Raw genomic sequence first — 16,507 nt, 5'->3', positions numbered from 1 at the left:
TGGGCAAAAGGAGCTCTTTGTATAGGGTACAGGAGTTTTAGGAATTGTCCAACAGCAAGGGTCAAAAGGGAAGTGATCTATAGTCTTACAGAGAGATAAGCAAGGGTCTGGAGGCAGGAGAGGGGCTTTTTAGGTCCAGCCATCATGACTGGGCATTTCCTATCTCAGGCTGCCGAACCCCAGGGAGGCCTTGCAGGCCCTGTGCCTGCTACATAAGTGAATGAGCAAACTGCCCCACTCCACCAGCCATGCTCAGACATGGACACAGCAGGCCAGAGGTGAGGGAACACAAGGGATCTGATCCATGGGGATTGAATCCAGGTTCTTGTGAAACACCCTCCCAGTGTTCCAGCCACGGACACCCCAGCACAGCCAGCCTCCCTTCCCCAGCCCGAGTCTGGCCAGCAGGAAGCTGCACTGAGGAAATTTGAGGAAACAAGAGCCATCAGCTCAGAAAGCTGCAGGGTGACATCCCTGCAGGGTGCCTTGGCTGCACACACAAGTTCCTTCTTTAAGCACCAAGCTCTGCAGCATCATCCCCACTGCTGGCTGCGGGGTGACCTCACCCCATCCCCCCTGAACCTCTGCTGTGTCACTGCGGCCACTTCAGCAGAGCTCAGTGGCATTTCTGTCCTGGCATGAGCAATTGTGAGGGAACTGCTCGTGCAGGAGATGGAGCTGAGCAGGGAGCGGGTGGGAGGCTGTGGGGATGAGTAACCCTGCCCCTGCTGCCATGTGCTGCAGCCTGCTGGGGCTCACATTTAAAATTAACACTTTTCTAAGCTGATGAATAGTCTCTGAGCAGGTGAGACACTGCTCTGCAAATTGCTTTTAAAATAGCGTCCAAAAATTATCACAGCTCTTATGCAACACGAAGAAATTCTGTAAGGTAAATATTCTGAAATATCTAAGAAAGCTGCACAGCCTGGGAATCTAAAGAAAAAGGCAATTTCTTTTTTTTCCTCCTGTATAAAGTATACACACAATTTTAATTCTAAATCGAAGGGTTTCTAAGTTTGTAAAATTAATCCTAGTTTTATAAAATAAATCTAAAAAGCCACTCATTATTTCACTGAATGAGGACAATGGATTAAAAAAATAGTAAAAAACCATTTTAAAAGGGCACAACTGAACTAAAGCCTTTAGTTTGTTCTCTTTATATACATCCAAGGGTAATCCAAGGCTACAAAATTCAATTTTAAAGTATGCCATACTGAGAATCTGATTTCATATTTTAACCAATGAGGTCAGATTGTAGAACCTTTACATATTATAGAACTCTGGTGAGGACTTAATAACTAAAAACATTATTTGGAATTTTGTTTTTACCAAGACTGCTGATAAAAATAAATGCAAAAAATAGGACAGCCCCAGGCTAGCTGATTTACTTATATTTTCACTTTAACTCATCTTCCTTTTTTCATATCAGTTCATCCTCTCTGCATTGAAAACATCAGAATATATTTTATGAAGCCAAAAGACTCCCCTTACTTTGAAGAAAGATTAGAGCCTTATGCTAATTTCAGCATCATCACAAAACTAGTGTGGGGTTGGGTTTTTTATTCCTTCAAAAAACTATTGCAACTCAGCAGAAATTATTCCAGAGGCATTGTGGATTCTTAAGCAACATTTTTATGATCTGTGAAGAACACTCAGGACAGAAAAAGAGATTTAAAACAATACGATATTCCAATCCATTTATGGTCAAGTTTAAATTTTCCCATTCAGGGCTTATTTAAAAGAACCATGTTAATGCTTCAGGATTTGACCTGTTGCATTTTCCTCATTTTCCAATCTGGCAACTAACAAATATTTACATAGTCAAATCTCCCAGGGAATTTTTTTTTTTTTTTTTTGAAGCTTTGAACTTCATCCTATAAACACATGTCAACAGAGATCAACCTAGAAATTTTCTTCCTTCTTCTTTTCAGCTACTGAATAAACTGGTTTGTTTCTTATTCATGAATTCTAGGCTAACACTTGCAGGAATGGAAAAAACAAGATAAATTTCTGAGCAAAAAAAGTATCCAGTAGGAGACAGACACTCCCTTCCATTATTCTTCTCATTTTACAAGAGATTGTTAAGAATATTTTTATATTCAGTTTCCCCTGTCATCCAGGTCTGTGTGGCAGACTCGCTCAAGTCTTTCTGAGAACTGAGTACCTCACCAAGAGATTTACTTCTGTCCTACTTTCCTCAATCTGTAAGAGGAAGAAGGTATTAAAAATGTGACAAAATTAAAATAATTTGCAGCATACTTTGAATTCTGACATTTGATTAGACTCAAAAGTTTAACATAGCTCAGTGAAGACAACAACTATTTGAAATATTTTTCTAGCTTTATAGTTATTACTTCATGCCCATTCTTCAAACATAAGGACAGTTTACAGCACATGTGCTACAAGAAAGAGCCATGAAAACAAAATAACGAGGGAAGATGGAATATAAACTATAAACTGAGCACAGACAGTTTACATTTTCACAGCTTCTGACATATCATTGCATGACCAGTGAGGAGACACACACAGCCCTGCACTGCCTTTACCAAGTGACCACTTCTCACTGCCCAGCCTCTTTGAGGGGTAGGACACAAACTCTACAGGTCTGGGCTATTAAATTTCCCAAAAAGGAGTCAGAACAGAAGAAAACACCACATTCTGTGATAAAACCCTGCTTCTTGTTGAATTAAAACTAGCTTTATTATGAAGAACTTTGACCCACTCGCCCAAGCAACATTCCCATCTCCTCCTCTGAAAACAGATACCTTGCCTAAAAGAGCATACAAAGGCTAAAGCAGCTGATTGGCAGGAAGAACCCTGCAGGAGCACCAGGAGGTTGTTTCATGTCAATGTAACAGGAGAGTTCCTGCTCCTGTATATTTGCCCTACAAAACCTCCCTGTTCACTCTCTTCGATTTTCCAAGTAATTTCCTATATTTTCTGCTATACAAATGGCATTACCTGCAAGCCATAAAAGCTGAAGGGGATACTTAAAAATGCTTGCTTGCTCTACAGATTTCTCCATACTCTGAAATGCCTCCTGTCTCTCTAACAGGCAACTTAAAAGTGGTAGAATCTCTCAAAAAATCTGTTCAAATATTGCTCCGCAAAGATGTCTATTTAGTCTGTGCAAAAAATAACAGAGGATCTAACTACCTCTAGCAATTATTCTTCTTCCCATGCTATGGTCCATTCCAGCCCAGCCTCCTACCCTTAAAAGTGCAAAAATGTTAAGCTAGAATTATTACCATTTTCCTGTGCCAGGAAATTCAGTGTCTGGTGGTTTTTTGAAAAACACACCTTCAAAGATGCTTTACATACATTTAATTCCAAAATCTTGATACATGTGAAGCTCAGGATCTACACTGGCCAGGGACGAAGGTCAGACACAAAACCAAAAAATTTTTTTAAAATTTCAAATTATCACTATATGTGCAAACAAGGTCCTCACCTTTGTGTTCTATAAGGCTGGGATATGTAATTTCTCCAGACTTCAGTGTCAGAGAAGGAATGGGGAAGCAAATCACAAATAAATAAAGGACAGGACTAGAGGGTTACTGTGCCATGGACTCACAACCTTCTGTCAGCTGTCAGCCCCAGTATAGAGAACAGGATCTGCTCAGTCCAGAGGGTAAAGCAGCAGCATTGGGATCATTCTCTGATATTATTTCCCCACAGTTTTCTTTCCCCCCTGGAAATTCTCTTAATTCAGACAGTCACCAAGGCCAAAATTTAATTTGTAAATACAATATGTATTTTAATAAGTTTACTTTTTCTGACCTCCTCTATTTCTTCCTCTGCAGAATTATTTTGAGTGGACTTGTAGAATAAAGCAGGACCAAGAAAGAGCATGCCACATTATGGCAGGGTTTCATTAATTATTAGAATGATGCTTGTCTATTACAGTGTTTAGCCCTATAGGGTATGACATGACATATCTACGGTGGACGTTGTTCAACACAGAGTCCTTCCCTGGCTCAATAAAAATATCAGAGTGCCCTTGGTCTTCCTACACCTCAGGAGCTGACAGCACAAATCCTAAAAAAAAAGTGAGAATTGCAAGTTGTTTTCAACCTCGGCAATAATAACCACCACAGTATGGCCCAGATTCTTCTTTCTCATTGCTCTGAATTAATTCCTTAAAAGCTGGCTCCCAAGCTTGGCATAAAAGCATCATGCTGCATAGGTATGCAATAAAAATATTTTAAAATGCACAAAAAAGCACCTAAATTTCCATCAGAAAAGCTAAGCTGTCAGACAGCTGACTTTGTTTTCCGCACCTGTTATATACTTAATTTTATCCTTTCTTCTTGTCTGCCTGCCTTGAGTCCCTATCTACCTAAGAAAAATTTATACCTAAGAAAAATTTAATAAAGATGCAATGTTCATAATCAGCATTCAGGTGATATTTTAGTTGAATTCCAATCCACAGCATTGTTTTATGTTTATTCCTTAATCCATCCCCTCAGAACATTTCCCATCAAGCATTGTGTAGGTTTGGTATTGCAAGCAAAGAGGCTGTCAGAGAGCAAGAGTGTCTGCTGCAATGACAGTGAATCTGCTCCTATGGAATATGGGGGAAAATGGAAAAGAAGAGAAATAATTTACAAGTCAAAAAGCAAAACTGAAAGTGCACTGCTTCCCTGGGAGCATTTTTGTTACTTGCCCATTCAACTACTGGCTTTTTCAAAGCCAGAGCCCCTGGCACAGGAGAGCAGGGATATCAGACCTCCCTTCTAGGGAAGTTTTAATTTGAGTGTTGAAACACTCAGGGCTGGGCCAGGCTCATGGGAATGCCCAGGCAAGCAGCTCCCCTGTGGGAATTGGGAAAGGATGAAAGTTTCTGAAATCTGGTGCATAGAGCTGGCATGAAATGCCTTCTCCAGGGACTACAGTGTCCCTAAGCACTTCTGCAAGCTATTGCAGCTCCCAGCCTCCCTTCTCCAAATAGGAGTCTTGGGATTCAGTCTGCTCAGCTCATTTGGAAGGGGTTGGCAGCTAAGGACAGAAATAGTGGCATTTCCCTAAGGACAAAAATAGTGACATTTCCCCTCCACACTAAACAGCCTCATGGTTTAAACATCATTCATAAAAGAAGATTGCTGTGACAGACTTCTACTCAACTGAGAAAATACAAAAATTTTGAAGGAAATCATTCTCCCCTATGAGTAAGAGCTGGAGGTTCCTTATCTAAGGTGTTGCAGTGGAATAGAAAGGAGAACAACATTAAAAGAAGAGGCCTAAATTACAATAGAAATGGCACAACTGCTAGGAAATACATTGTAAATGTAAGAATAGCAGAGGACTTTGGATGATTCAAGGTGGATTAAGGATTCTTACTGCAGAACTAAACATTTGTCAGACATAGAGAGAACATTCAAACCTCAGGGCAGAGACTCACAACACAACTGCTTCAGTCCTATTTTTCCTACTTTGGTTTATAGTACCAGAAAGTTAGTGAAGATAATGACAAGCTCTTCAGCTCACCATTCTGTGAAGGAATGAATGTGCAGCCTATTGTTTCAACTCCCAACACTGAATGTGGATCTTATTCACAATCCCTTAACTCAAAGCACATAAGCAGTTCCTGAGAAAAAGCCCTACATAAATATCTCTGAAATTGCAACCACCAGATCAAGCTGCAGGATTTATTCAGCAGTGATGAGAGTCTCTGCACAGGTCCCATGAGAACTGCTCACACAAAATGTACCAAACTGTGGTGTCTCCAGAATCCAGCAGTCTCAGGAAATCTGAATCATATTTTTGAACCTCTATTCTGTCATGGTATTTTGAGGTCCATCATAACTATAAATGCAGTCTATTATACTTAAGAGCACACATTCACACATCATACAACTCCAAAGAATCCCTTACCTTTATCTGTAGTACAAAGCTATGATAACAATGGGAACATTTTCCTCCTACAAACTCAAGTAATCTAATTCAGTCTCTCTTTCTAATCAATATTTACAAAGTTATTTATAACGAAGGCAACCAAATTATTTAAACCTGAATTAAATGATTCACCCCAACTTGTTTTTTTCCATCTAATAATGCAACTTAGAATTGTTGCCATATTTAGAACACTTTGCCATTAGAATGAAACAGAATTCCCTGAAGTTGCTGAGTCTGTTGCTCAGCATATCTAACTAAAAGAAGAAAGAATACCCACATTCCCTACAATAAACTGACAAATACACAAACAATTTATTTGTGACTGTTTAATTTCATGTCTTGCTACAGGACCAAGACATTCAAGAGCAAAAATATTGCATAGAAGATACGGGCACCTGTAGCTCAGGAAGGAATGGGTTTGCATTCTACAGTGTATTTAAATGAAAATATGATAAAAAAGAAATGTATTTGTGAGTAAGTGAACTGTTACAGTAGGAAATGTTATATCTGGTTATAGGGTCATTGTCATCCATGCTAGCAGAGGTATCTTGACATGTATATGCACAATACAGGTTTTGGAAGTAGCTACCTCAAATTAGTGCGCCTCTCTTTTATTCTTAACAATGGATAATATTCTCTCTATTATTATCTCTGGATAATAACAGAGAACCACAGACAAGTTCTAATGCAGTTCCTTTAGTGTAACAGAAGAATGTGAATGACTGCTCAGCACCCTGGGACCTTCAGTTAATACCTTAGATTAAATATTCAAATGCTACAGCATTATTTTGAAAGCTTTGCAATGCTGAGTTTAATTATACTTAAAATTTCACACATATAAAAGAGAACACCTTAATACAAAATAATAATGATGACAACAATAATAATAATAATAATAATAATAATAATAATAATAATAATAATAATAATAATATCTAAGGATAATAAAAATGCAATGAGACACAGAAAACTGCAGCTCCTTTTGTATTCTGAAAAATAGTTTTAGCATTGAAAAATAAAATTGTACTGGTATTAGAACATTTGAGAGGTGAAACCCCATAACCAAAATTTCACTCATGGGCTTTAGATGCTGCATTTGTCTTAAACACTTATATTTTTCCTGCAAGAGTTATTTTCATAAACTCTGTTTTTCCAGTGTACCAGACAATAAAATGCACCTGCTCAAACTTCTTTTTCTGTTGATATAAATATCTGTCCTGTATTTCTGCAGTTCCAATTTGCTTCATGATAGGTTTTATCAAAACAGCTAACTCCCTCATATGCATGAATAGTCTGAGATTAAGATTTTTGTCAGATGTTGTTTGCATCCAAAATTAACTTGATGCTGAAATTAATACAGAAGTAACATTCTGCCCACCACATGCAGCAGAAGTTTTCCTGTATTTACCACACTTGAATCATAAATGTTCTGGTTTCCTTGCTTTGAGGGGAGGACTAGAAACTTGAGTACCAGAGGGAAAGACAAAATTAATGATCCAATTTGGGCTCCTACTTACACCTCTATAAATCAAGAGTAATTCCACTGACTTGAGTGGAATAACTAGCAACAAGATCTGCTAAATGCTTCTGGATTTTCTCCTGCTAAGACAGATGAAGGAAGGAGTTACTTTTAACCTACTCCAGAGACACCTCCTGATCCTGAGTATCTCACTGGATTTGTTCACACAAAAACCCATCAGTCACACTGCTTTATGTATTGGCCAAGGTTTTCTAAAGCAGTAAAAAAACCCAAGCACAAAGAGCTGCTCCATGTCTATTGGAGGTGGGAATCCTATGAAATTTAATGGATCTGGTAAACTATTTAATTATCAGGTAACTATTAAGGAATGGAAAGACATTTAAGACAGTAACCAAATTCTTTGCACAGATTTCTCCAAGGTCTAAGATGGAGAGAAACCACACAAAACTAAATGCTTATGAAATGTTTTCTTTGAAGTAAAATGATAATTCAGAGGTGCCAGACCAGTTTGGCTGCATTAGACAGGGAACTCAGGTGATCAACACATTCTACTGATAGAGAGGTTTAAAATGCAAGGATGGCCATAAATAATAATCTTTCCAGGCCAGACACTCAGTGTCCTCACATTAGTGATTTTGTTGGTCAATCAAGAGTTTCACTGACATGAGAGAAGCATCTCCCAGTTGTTCTGGTAAAGATTCATTCCTGTGATTTGGTGTTATTTAGGAAACTGGCTATACACACTGAACATATAAATCATGTTTGCCTTTGGTACTAATATAGCCTAAAAAGAAAAAGTTCTTGTTGTTTTTGAACATGTAAGTAGAAAAGGCACTAAACAGCCTTTTTAAGACTCTAACAATTTTAAACCTGTTCAGATTAACAAAAGAAAGGGAGAAACAAATATACAAATCTTTTCAACCAAGGTTATTACAGATTTCAATGTATTTCATAACTGCAAGTCATGGCTTGCAGAAGAAAAAACAACCACAAACAGGACACCTCTCAATATAGTACTTAGTTCTGCTTCCATAAATCTTCTGTTTCTCTTGTCACAATTTGAGACTAAAGCATCATTGTTAAATAAAGTAAATAAGTAAATGGCTCCTACCTGATACAGCTGGTAAGACTCCAGGCTGTAATACTGCTGTTCCCTAAAGAAAACAGAAAATTTTAGAATGAAAAATCTGTACAAGAAGTAGAAACTTGACAAAATATAGAAGGTATATAAAAGTAGAAGGGAGGAGAGGAAATCAGAAATGTGGCCAAGATTTCATTTGTGAAAGAGAAAAACATCCCACTGCATTTCAGAAAATATTAGATTACACTTGAAAAAGATGCAAAAATGCCAACAGAAGTTTGATGTATGAAATTACAACAGATATGGGACACAGTTAAAGTATCATTGAAATTATAGGAAAGACAACAATTACAAGAATCAGCTTTGATTAGATAAAGAAATGATCCTAAGAAAAAAAAATAAAAGCAGTGTTTTGTTATTAAGTGATTTTTTTCAGTCTCTATGAATGTCTTCATTTCCCTTTTCAGTACATCATATTCTATTATTTCTGCAACTCTGAGGCCTCCTGCTGCAATCCTCTGTAAGGCAGAGGCTTCACTAACAGTGGCAACAGCAAAGGCAACTCAGCAGAAAGAACAATAGAGAGATGTAAAAGCTACCTTTAATAATTCCACAAAACACAGCAGAACACGCTTTTGCCTGTAGGAGAACCTTTTAAAATTATTATGGCATCATGTACAAATGTAAGTGCATGGTTTTCAAATGCAGAGCATAATGCAGATCCCAACCCACCCTGTGATTACATCAGAGGAGAAAAGGGGTAAGTGAGCTCACTCAAATCATATGCTTTTGTCACACCTGCTATGATACCCAGACAAAAACTAACATGATTACCTAAGGCCTGCATGCCTCGTTGTATTACTCATAAATATAAGTTAAACAGCCTCATATAAACATGTAATCTTTAGTCTGTGGCCCAGGAGCTGAGTGCTGGGGTGGGTGATGCCTGGCTGCTGGCTCCAGCCGCCCCAGCAGCACAGCACCCTCAGTAAGCAGATATGCACAATCTGTGTGTCACACACCAAGGGCTGCATGGCCAGGGCTATTTTAGCTCTGGTACTGATCTGCCTGCTGTCAGATGACATTCATTTTTTATGTTCTGCTTCCAAATATCTTGGGTAGAGTTCAATGAGTGATGTTAGGAGAACCCAGTGGTTTGATATGCTGGGTCATTATTCATAGATTAGCTTGATTTCCCTAAAGAGCTAAATAGAACTTAAGCCTGGCATTTCTCTCTGTATAACAAATAACCACCATGGCACATAATCCTTTTCAAAATCAAAATGGGATTTTCTTTTCCCCCTTCTGTGTATATTTGGAATATCTTTGCCTTCCTCTCACTTTTTTTTTTTCTTATAAAGTTTCATTTTATTATATTCAAACTTTCACTCACTTTAAATTTCATTAAATATGTGATTGATCACATCAGTTCTCATAAAAAAATCAGCAGTTCAAAATACTGTCCCACAGGAAGAGGAGGAGGCCTTCCCATCTCTGTACAGCTTTTCAGTGGTTACATACCTAATCCTGCTCTGGTGCTGCTTAAGGGAGTTTGAGTCTTTGGGTCCAAGATCAGCCCAAAAAGTACAGATCATCTAATATAACCTCCACAGCATGGAGCAAAGATACTGCACTGCAGTTTCCTGGCTATAGAAGAAGTTTTGCCAGATTCATAGTGATAAAAAGCACCAGAAGAGCTTTGCAAGCTCACCTCTGTGGCATAAAAAGGAGCCAGAAGCTTGCAAGTTAGGTGAATAAAAACAAAACAAAACAAAACAAACAAAAAAATAAAACCCCAAAAAAAAAGCAAAACAAAACAAAGAAAAAAATTGTCATAAAACTAATTCTTCCCATTATTGGCTATGATGGATAGCTGATCAATATCAACCAAGCATTTTCACACAGCCAAAATATTTTTGTTTCCTATTTTGCCTCCTAAAAAGGAGTAACCTACACTTCCAAGAAAAAGCTCTGTCGGTTTGAATGCTGAGCAGGGCTCCATCATCGCTGGCAAGAGGAATGAAATGCCAGTCACCTGATAACTGTGCCAACATTTCAGACACACCTCATCAGCCACAGCTTATGTAATTCCCTCTGTGTATCTTTAGAAATAAAGCTTTTCTTTCAGCTCATCTAAGTTTGGCAGCTTTTTATAGCTCCATTATTCTGCGCCTACTGAGAGTCAGAGTTCTCAGTACAGGGAAGATGAACCTCTTGGAGCAGGTCCAGAGCATGGACAGAAAATGATGGGAGGGCTGGAGCACCTCTCCTTTGAGGAAAGGCTGAGAGAGTTGGGCTTGTCCAGCCTGGAAAAGACAAGGCTCCAGGGAGACCTTGGAGCAGCCCTTCAGTACTTACAGTGTAAGATGGGGACAGACATTTTAGCAGACTGTGTTGTGATAGGAAAAAGGGCGATGGTTTTAAAAGAAAAGAGGATAGATTTAGACTGCGTGGTGAAACACTTGCACAGGTCACCCAGAGAAGTCATGGATGTCCCAAACCTGAAAACATTCAAGATTACAAGATAAAGCTGTATGGGGCTCTGGGGAACCTGATCTAATGGAAAGTGTCCCTACTCACTGCAGAGGGGTTAAACTAGGTGACCTTTAAAGGTCCCTTGCAGCACAAAATAGTCTGTGCTTTTTAGGTCTCTTTTGCTTTAGTCTAAGCACATATCTGAAGTTTTGCCCCAGTCTGAGTCCTCAAACTTGAAGAATAAAAGCTCAACATAAATGAGAGGCTCCCAGATTTGTCTTGTTATGAAACAGGACTTTGTATTTGACAGTAATAGAAGCAAGTATTTGCTTTGTGAGAATTTCATTCTGCACATTCCAAAAATGCTCTCATAAACAAAGGCTTGATTGCAACATCGGTCAAATGCTTCATTTTTGCAGAGGAGATGATCTAGATTGGTTTTTCTCCTCTCCCTCCCTTTATGTTAAAGCTATTATGTAGTAACACGGCTATGCAAAATATCCAGTTTTTCAAGAGGAAACCATGAAAATCATGACTCAAAATCCCTGAGTCCCTGAAAACCAGGAACAGTGAGCAGACTTGTCCAACAATGAACAAACACTCTCCTGTCTGCTGTGTGTAGCAAATCATCACAACCCTCTGACTGCTTCACATAGTTTGTGCGCAGAGGGAGGCAGCAGATTACAGTCACATAATATAGTTTATTACAATAAACCTGAGCCATCAGAAACTTCACAAAGGAGCAAAGGGCTCAATAAGAGATCCTGAATGAAGATTTTGAAATCAGCGTCACAAAGAAAACTTTAAAGTGCTTTTAGAGAACAGAAGAGAAAAAGTATGTGTAAAGATCTGCAAAGATCAGATATTTCATCAAAAAGGAACCAGTCCCTAATGAAACTGGTAGGTCTAGTACTTTTCTTGTAAGGATTAAAGACTGTGATTTATTCTATTATTCTAAATCATAATAAAGTTTAAAGCTTGAATGCTTAGGCTGCCACAAGAAAAACAAAGTTCCCAGGAAAGGTCAATAAATACAGGCACATGGAGCAACCTTTAAAGGTCATCTGCCTTGCCGGGCTCTTGCACCCAGCAGTTGATCAGGTTCAGAACAATAGATACAAAGTTTTTAACTCTATGGTCCTTCCTAACAACTCCAAATGAAACAAATTCCTGCCCATAGCATGTTTCATTGGTGCAGGGCTCCAATTTCAGCCACAAACTCCTGATTACTCAGCTTCATCTGTCACAAGCCCACTGCCAACTACAGAAAGATTGCTGAAGTCAGTTTAGAAACATCTCCACTTGCTCAGCCAAGCCCAAACATCAGCTATTTTACGAGGCACGAAGCTGGGAATTTCAGTGCCACTGGCAAGCCGTGGGTCATGCCACATTAAAATATACCCCTTAAAATATATCCCTGCATATACCCCTGTATAAAATATACTCCTGTTAAAATATACCCCTGTATATTTTATATTATATATATATATATTTTATATATATAAAATATAAAATATATATATATATGTATATGAGCTCTGCTCATCTACAAGGTACAGGTCTTGTTTAAAAAACAAGAGGTGAGAAACAACCAAAAGTATTGTTTAATTCTAGTCCAGGTTTGTGTCACTGTCTTCTCATGTTTTTTACAGAGGCCTCTGCAGTTGTGATTTTTTTTCATGCTTCTGTTGAGAGATGTCTCCCAGAGCACCTTGCTCTGGGCTTCCCAGCTGCCTGCAGCCAGGAGCCTCTTGTCACACAGCCCAGACCACAACCATTAACATCAGAACGTGATCATTACCTCCCAAAATGACACAACTTGCCTGTGGCATACTCTGAAGCTGTCCACTCATGGGAGAGAAAGAGAGGCTGGGCTGAGTTCCCTACCACAAAAGCCAGTAGCTGGATCCCTCTGCCAGGCAGCACAAATTCACATGGTCCAGTCTCAGTTGCAACACTGAAGGGTCAAATTTCAAGCTCTGCTACTGATAATATATGAGCCCACAGGGAAACTGACACAGCAACAAGGCACATGATTTGCTCTTGTCTTTTGCTTTTCAAAACCAGACCTAGAATTACTACAAGGGACAGTCACACTAGGAGTGTGCCGAACAACTGCACTGTAATGCAATTACATGGTCACATACCAGTTTTTCCATGGGACATCTGTTTCCTTCACTGCATGAGAGAGACACATGTGTGGCTACAATCAAGGTGGCATGAGCAACAGTAAATCTGTCAATTCCTCAACACTGAGGAGCTTAACTTTCCAACCTAAACCACATCCTTTTAACATCACACACGTATCTCATTATGCACAGAAGTATTCTAGAGGAAGCAGCTATGCAATACCATCCAAGGCATATAGAATACCTGGTGTAAACACACCAGTGATGTTTGTGTCTGTCTCCAGGCATTGCTACAAGCCAAGCTTGCATACTTGCTAGACAAAAATATAAGTCAGGAGAATGTACAGCTGGCCCAAAGCATTAACACTCACTCCAGGTCAATAGCAAAGTCTGAAGGCACAAAACACCAAACCCTCCTAAACAGCAATATCACCTATCTTGTGATTACAGAGACATGCCCCAAACTACAAGTTATAACACATAAATAAAATAAAGACACTCTGCCATCTCTGTTAAACTGAGAGTTTGGGTTTGTCTTACCATTTCTTACTAATTTCATAAGGTTTGAGTTTCTCATGGTGTCTCAAAGATTGATATGATGGCTCCAGGTCAAACAAAACTATTTAATACTTATGTGAATTTGAGGGTCTCTCCTCTCTAACTGTGGGTAAAATTCAGGAGCACTGGTTTCTATACAGGTAGAAACACTTCATTATTTCATAGAGATTTTGTAGGGATAAATATAGTGGCAATCTGCAGAGACAGAGGCTGCAGTAGCAAACCCTCTAGGGAGAGCTGTGTAAGAAACTCAGATGGAAAGATGGACACTAATGATTATGAATATTGCTGAAGGGATGAGCTCATCTAAGATTCTGAAGAGACCTCACAGGACAAAGACACTGAAGTACAATCAGAGAACACTTCACCCCTGGTTCATGATACAGGAGGACTTCACAGCAGAAGCCAGGACTAGGCTGAAGAATTCCACCAGCCAGAGGAAATGGCTACACCAGACATAGCAAATTGCCTCTGAAACCAGTTTTAATCCAATGTATTTGATAAACACAGGCAGAATGTTGGAGGAGTTAGAAGACTGGAACTAAAAACAATTTTTCATGAAAAATAAAAACACCATATGTAAATGTCACAGGATATATTCCTCAAACTTAACAGCATCTCCTGATTTCAGAGCACAGAACCCTAAACAAATACACCTGTGAAATGATGCTAGGTACATAATGCAATGCATTAACCTGAGCCTTCACTGCCTCATTTTTCACCAGGTATCTCATAATAATCATTCTACCATTCAGGGCATGAATGATTCCTTACAAAATTGCCATTAAAATAAACCATACTCAGCTCAGAAGTGATAAATACTTTCTCACCAACTGTGAGATCTAAGAACAAAGGCAAATACCCCAATATAATCTGAAGTTCAGTATTTCATATATTCTTAGGGCCAAAATAAAGACAACTAATTATTCCAGGTAATTAGAATCATCTACATTGTTCTCCCCAACTCCTCAAGTGAGCTGTCCTGATTTACAGTAGCAGATGATGTTCTGCAGTTTTATGAAAAAGAACAATTTTTAATTTAAGCATTAAGGCACACAGCAGATTTTCCAATTCAAAGCAGTGTTGTCAGCTTTTTAGAGATGTTTTCATAGAAACATTACATTCCCTTTTCCAGAGCATTGCTCAGCTCGGCTCTCCTGAGGCAGAGACAGAAACTCCTGCAGCAATGCCAATGGACAAGAGACCAAACACACTTTTCCAGACTGTTCCATGTCCAGCAGGGCACCCACAGCACTGCTTTAGCCAGTCCCATTTCCACAGGTGAGCACAAGTGCTCCTCCTCAGCTGGCACCTGAATCACAGCAAACACTGTAACTTTAGCCATGCAAAGAGAGAGGCTGCATTTCTCATTTAGAAGTTGCAAGGACTTTATGAAGAGATGCTTGTGAACAATAAAATCAACATTAATAGGTTATACATTTTTATTCTTATACAAAGACAGCAAAAGGACAGACATTTGTGCCTGCAGCTGGATTTCACCATGAAAGAATATTTTAAATTTAATTCAGCGGTAACTGGAAGGGAAAAATCTTTCCTATTTATGTTTAAAAATACTTTTTTAGAGAGACTGGTACTTCTAAAGTCTTGCCAAGTGCGATGGAAACAAAGTAATGTACACAAAGTCAGAGGCTTCAATTCCATGTATTCTGGTTTCATATATCCCAAATTCCAACAGGGGGTAGCATTACACTTCTGCAAGAACATTTGTTATTGAGAATACACTCAGTTTCCCCACATTTGATAGTCTGAGTTTCCTTGTACAACAGATCTGTTAATTCCACTCATTCTGCACCCAAGGAAACCATGCAAGGCAGAGACTCCAGCAAAACGCCCCTAACACTGAAATTGAGACTCAGATGGGGCCAAGCAGGTATGAAAACCAGACTTGACTCTGCAAATAATCAGTGTGTGCCCCTCAGCTCATTCTTCTTGCTCAGCACATAACAAAAGCAGGAGAGGCAAGATGCTCACAGACAGGATGCAAACCCTCGCATGATCCACTCCCTTTGCACTTTCAAGTTCACAAGACTGACTGTGCCCCCACTGAGCACCTCAGTTCTGCAGAAACACCTGCGAACACCTGGCCAGGGGGAAGTACTGCTGAACATTTTCTCTGAACGGGCAGCCCAGCAGAAACCACAGAGCTCTGAGTCAGAGCATTAACCCATTTCAAGGTAGTCAGAGTCAGTACAAAAGTACTATGGAGCAGGAAGCTTGGAGAGGCTGAAAATAAACAAGGGCCATCATTAACATCTGGACCTATGGACACACGTGCTCACAAGGGGATTCAGGTGGCCTTGCTCTTGTGGTTAGCAAAGCAGCAATTTATGGCAAATTTACACACAAAAGTGCATGAAGTATAGCTTTGTCCAAGTTTTCTGCTTGCAACAAGATTTAAAACCCAAGCCAGCTATTAATGAAGAAAAGGGATCCCTTTTTGCAAATGAAGAATTCAACTACAATTCTACAGCTGCAGTGACAGTAAATAGAGAAGGACTCAAATGAAAACATTTCAAAAGTTGGCAAAGTGAAATCTCAGATCTTAGAGACAAATTAAACCTGCCCCTGTGGGCTCTTAGAGATGAAGAAATTTTCTGTTAAGCTTTAATTACGATTTTGAAGCATTCACCTGGGGAAAGCCCTAAGAAAAGTCTTTTTCTTCCTCTATTCCCCAAAGACTGTTGTTCCACAGTATGAGCTTATCTTCTGCTGGCACTAAAAATACACTTGTGCCTGTCTTGTAGCTGATGGAGCTATGCCAATTTACATTAGACTAGTTACTTGATTCCTTCCTTCCAGCCCATTCCAGAAAGACACAGAGAAAAGAATCCTTGTTATAACCTGTGCATCCTGTTCTACAAAGAGAGA

General features: G+C 39.2%; 1 protein-coding gene across 1 annotated transcript in view; it reads right to left on the bottom strand.

The window, feature by feature from the left end:
- DOK7 (docking protein 7) overlaps nt 1–16,507 on the bottom strand; it is a 57,986-nt gene that overhangs the window by 7,113 nt on the left and 34,366 nt on the right. Inside the window, exon 7 of the mRNA XM_030948321.1 lies at nt 8,487–8,529. Within this exon, the coding sequence (XP_030804181.1) occupies nt 8,487–8,529 (43 nt within the window). The remainder of the gene's footprint in view (nt 1–8,486; nt 8,530–16,507) is intronic.

Source organism: Camarhynchus parvulus, chromosome 4 (assembly GCF_901933205.1).
Source record: "Camarhynchus parvulus chromosome 4, STF_HiC, whole genome shotgun sequence".
NCBI lineage: Eukaryota > Metazoa > Chordata > Aves > Passeriformes > Thraupidae > Camarhynchus > Camarhynchus parvulus.
This window is presented reverse-complemented; position numbering and strand designations above follow the sequence as displayed.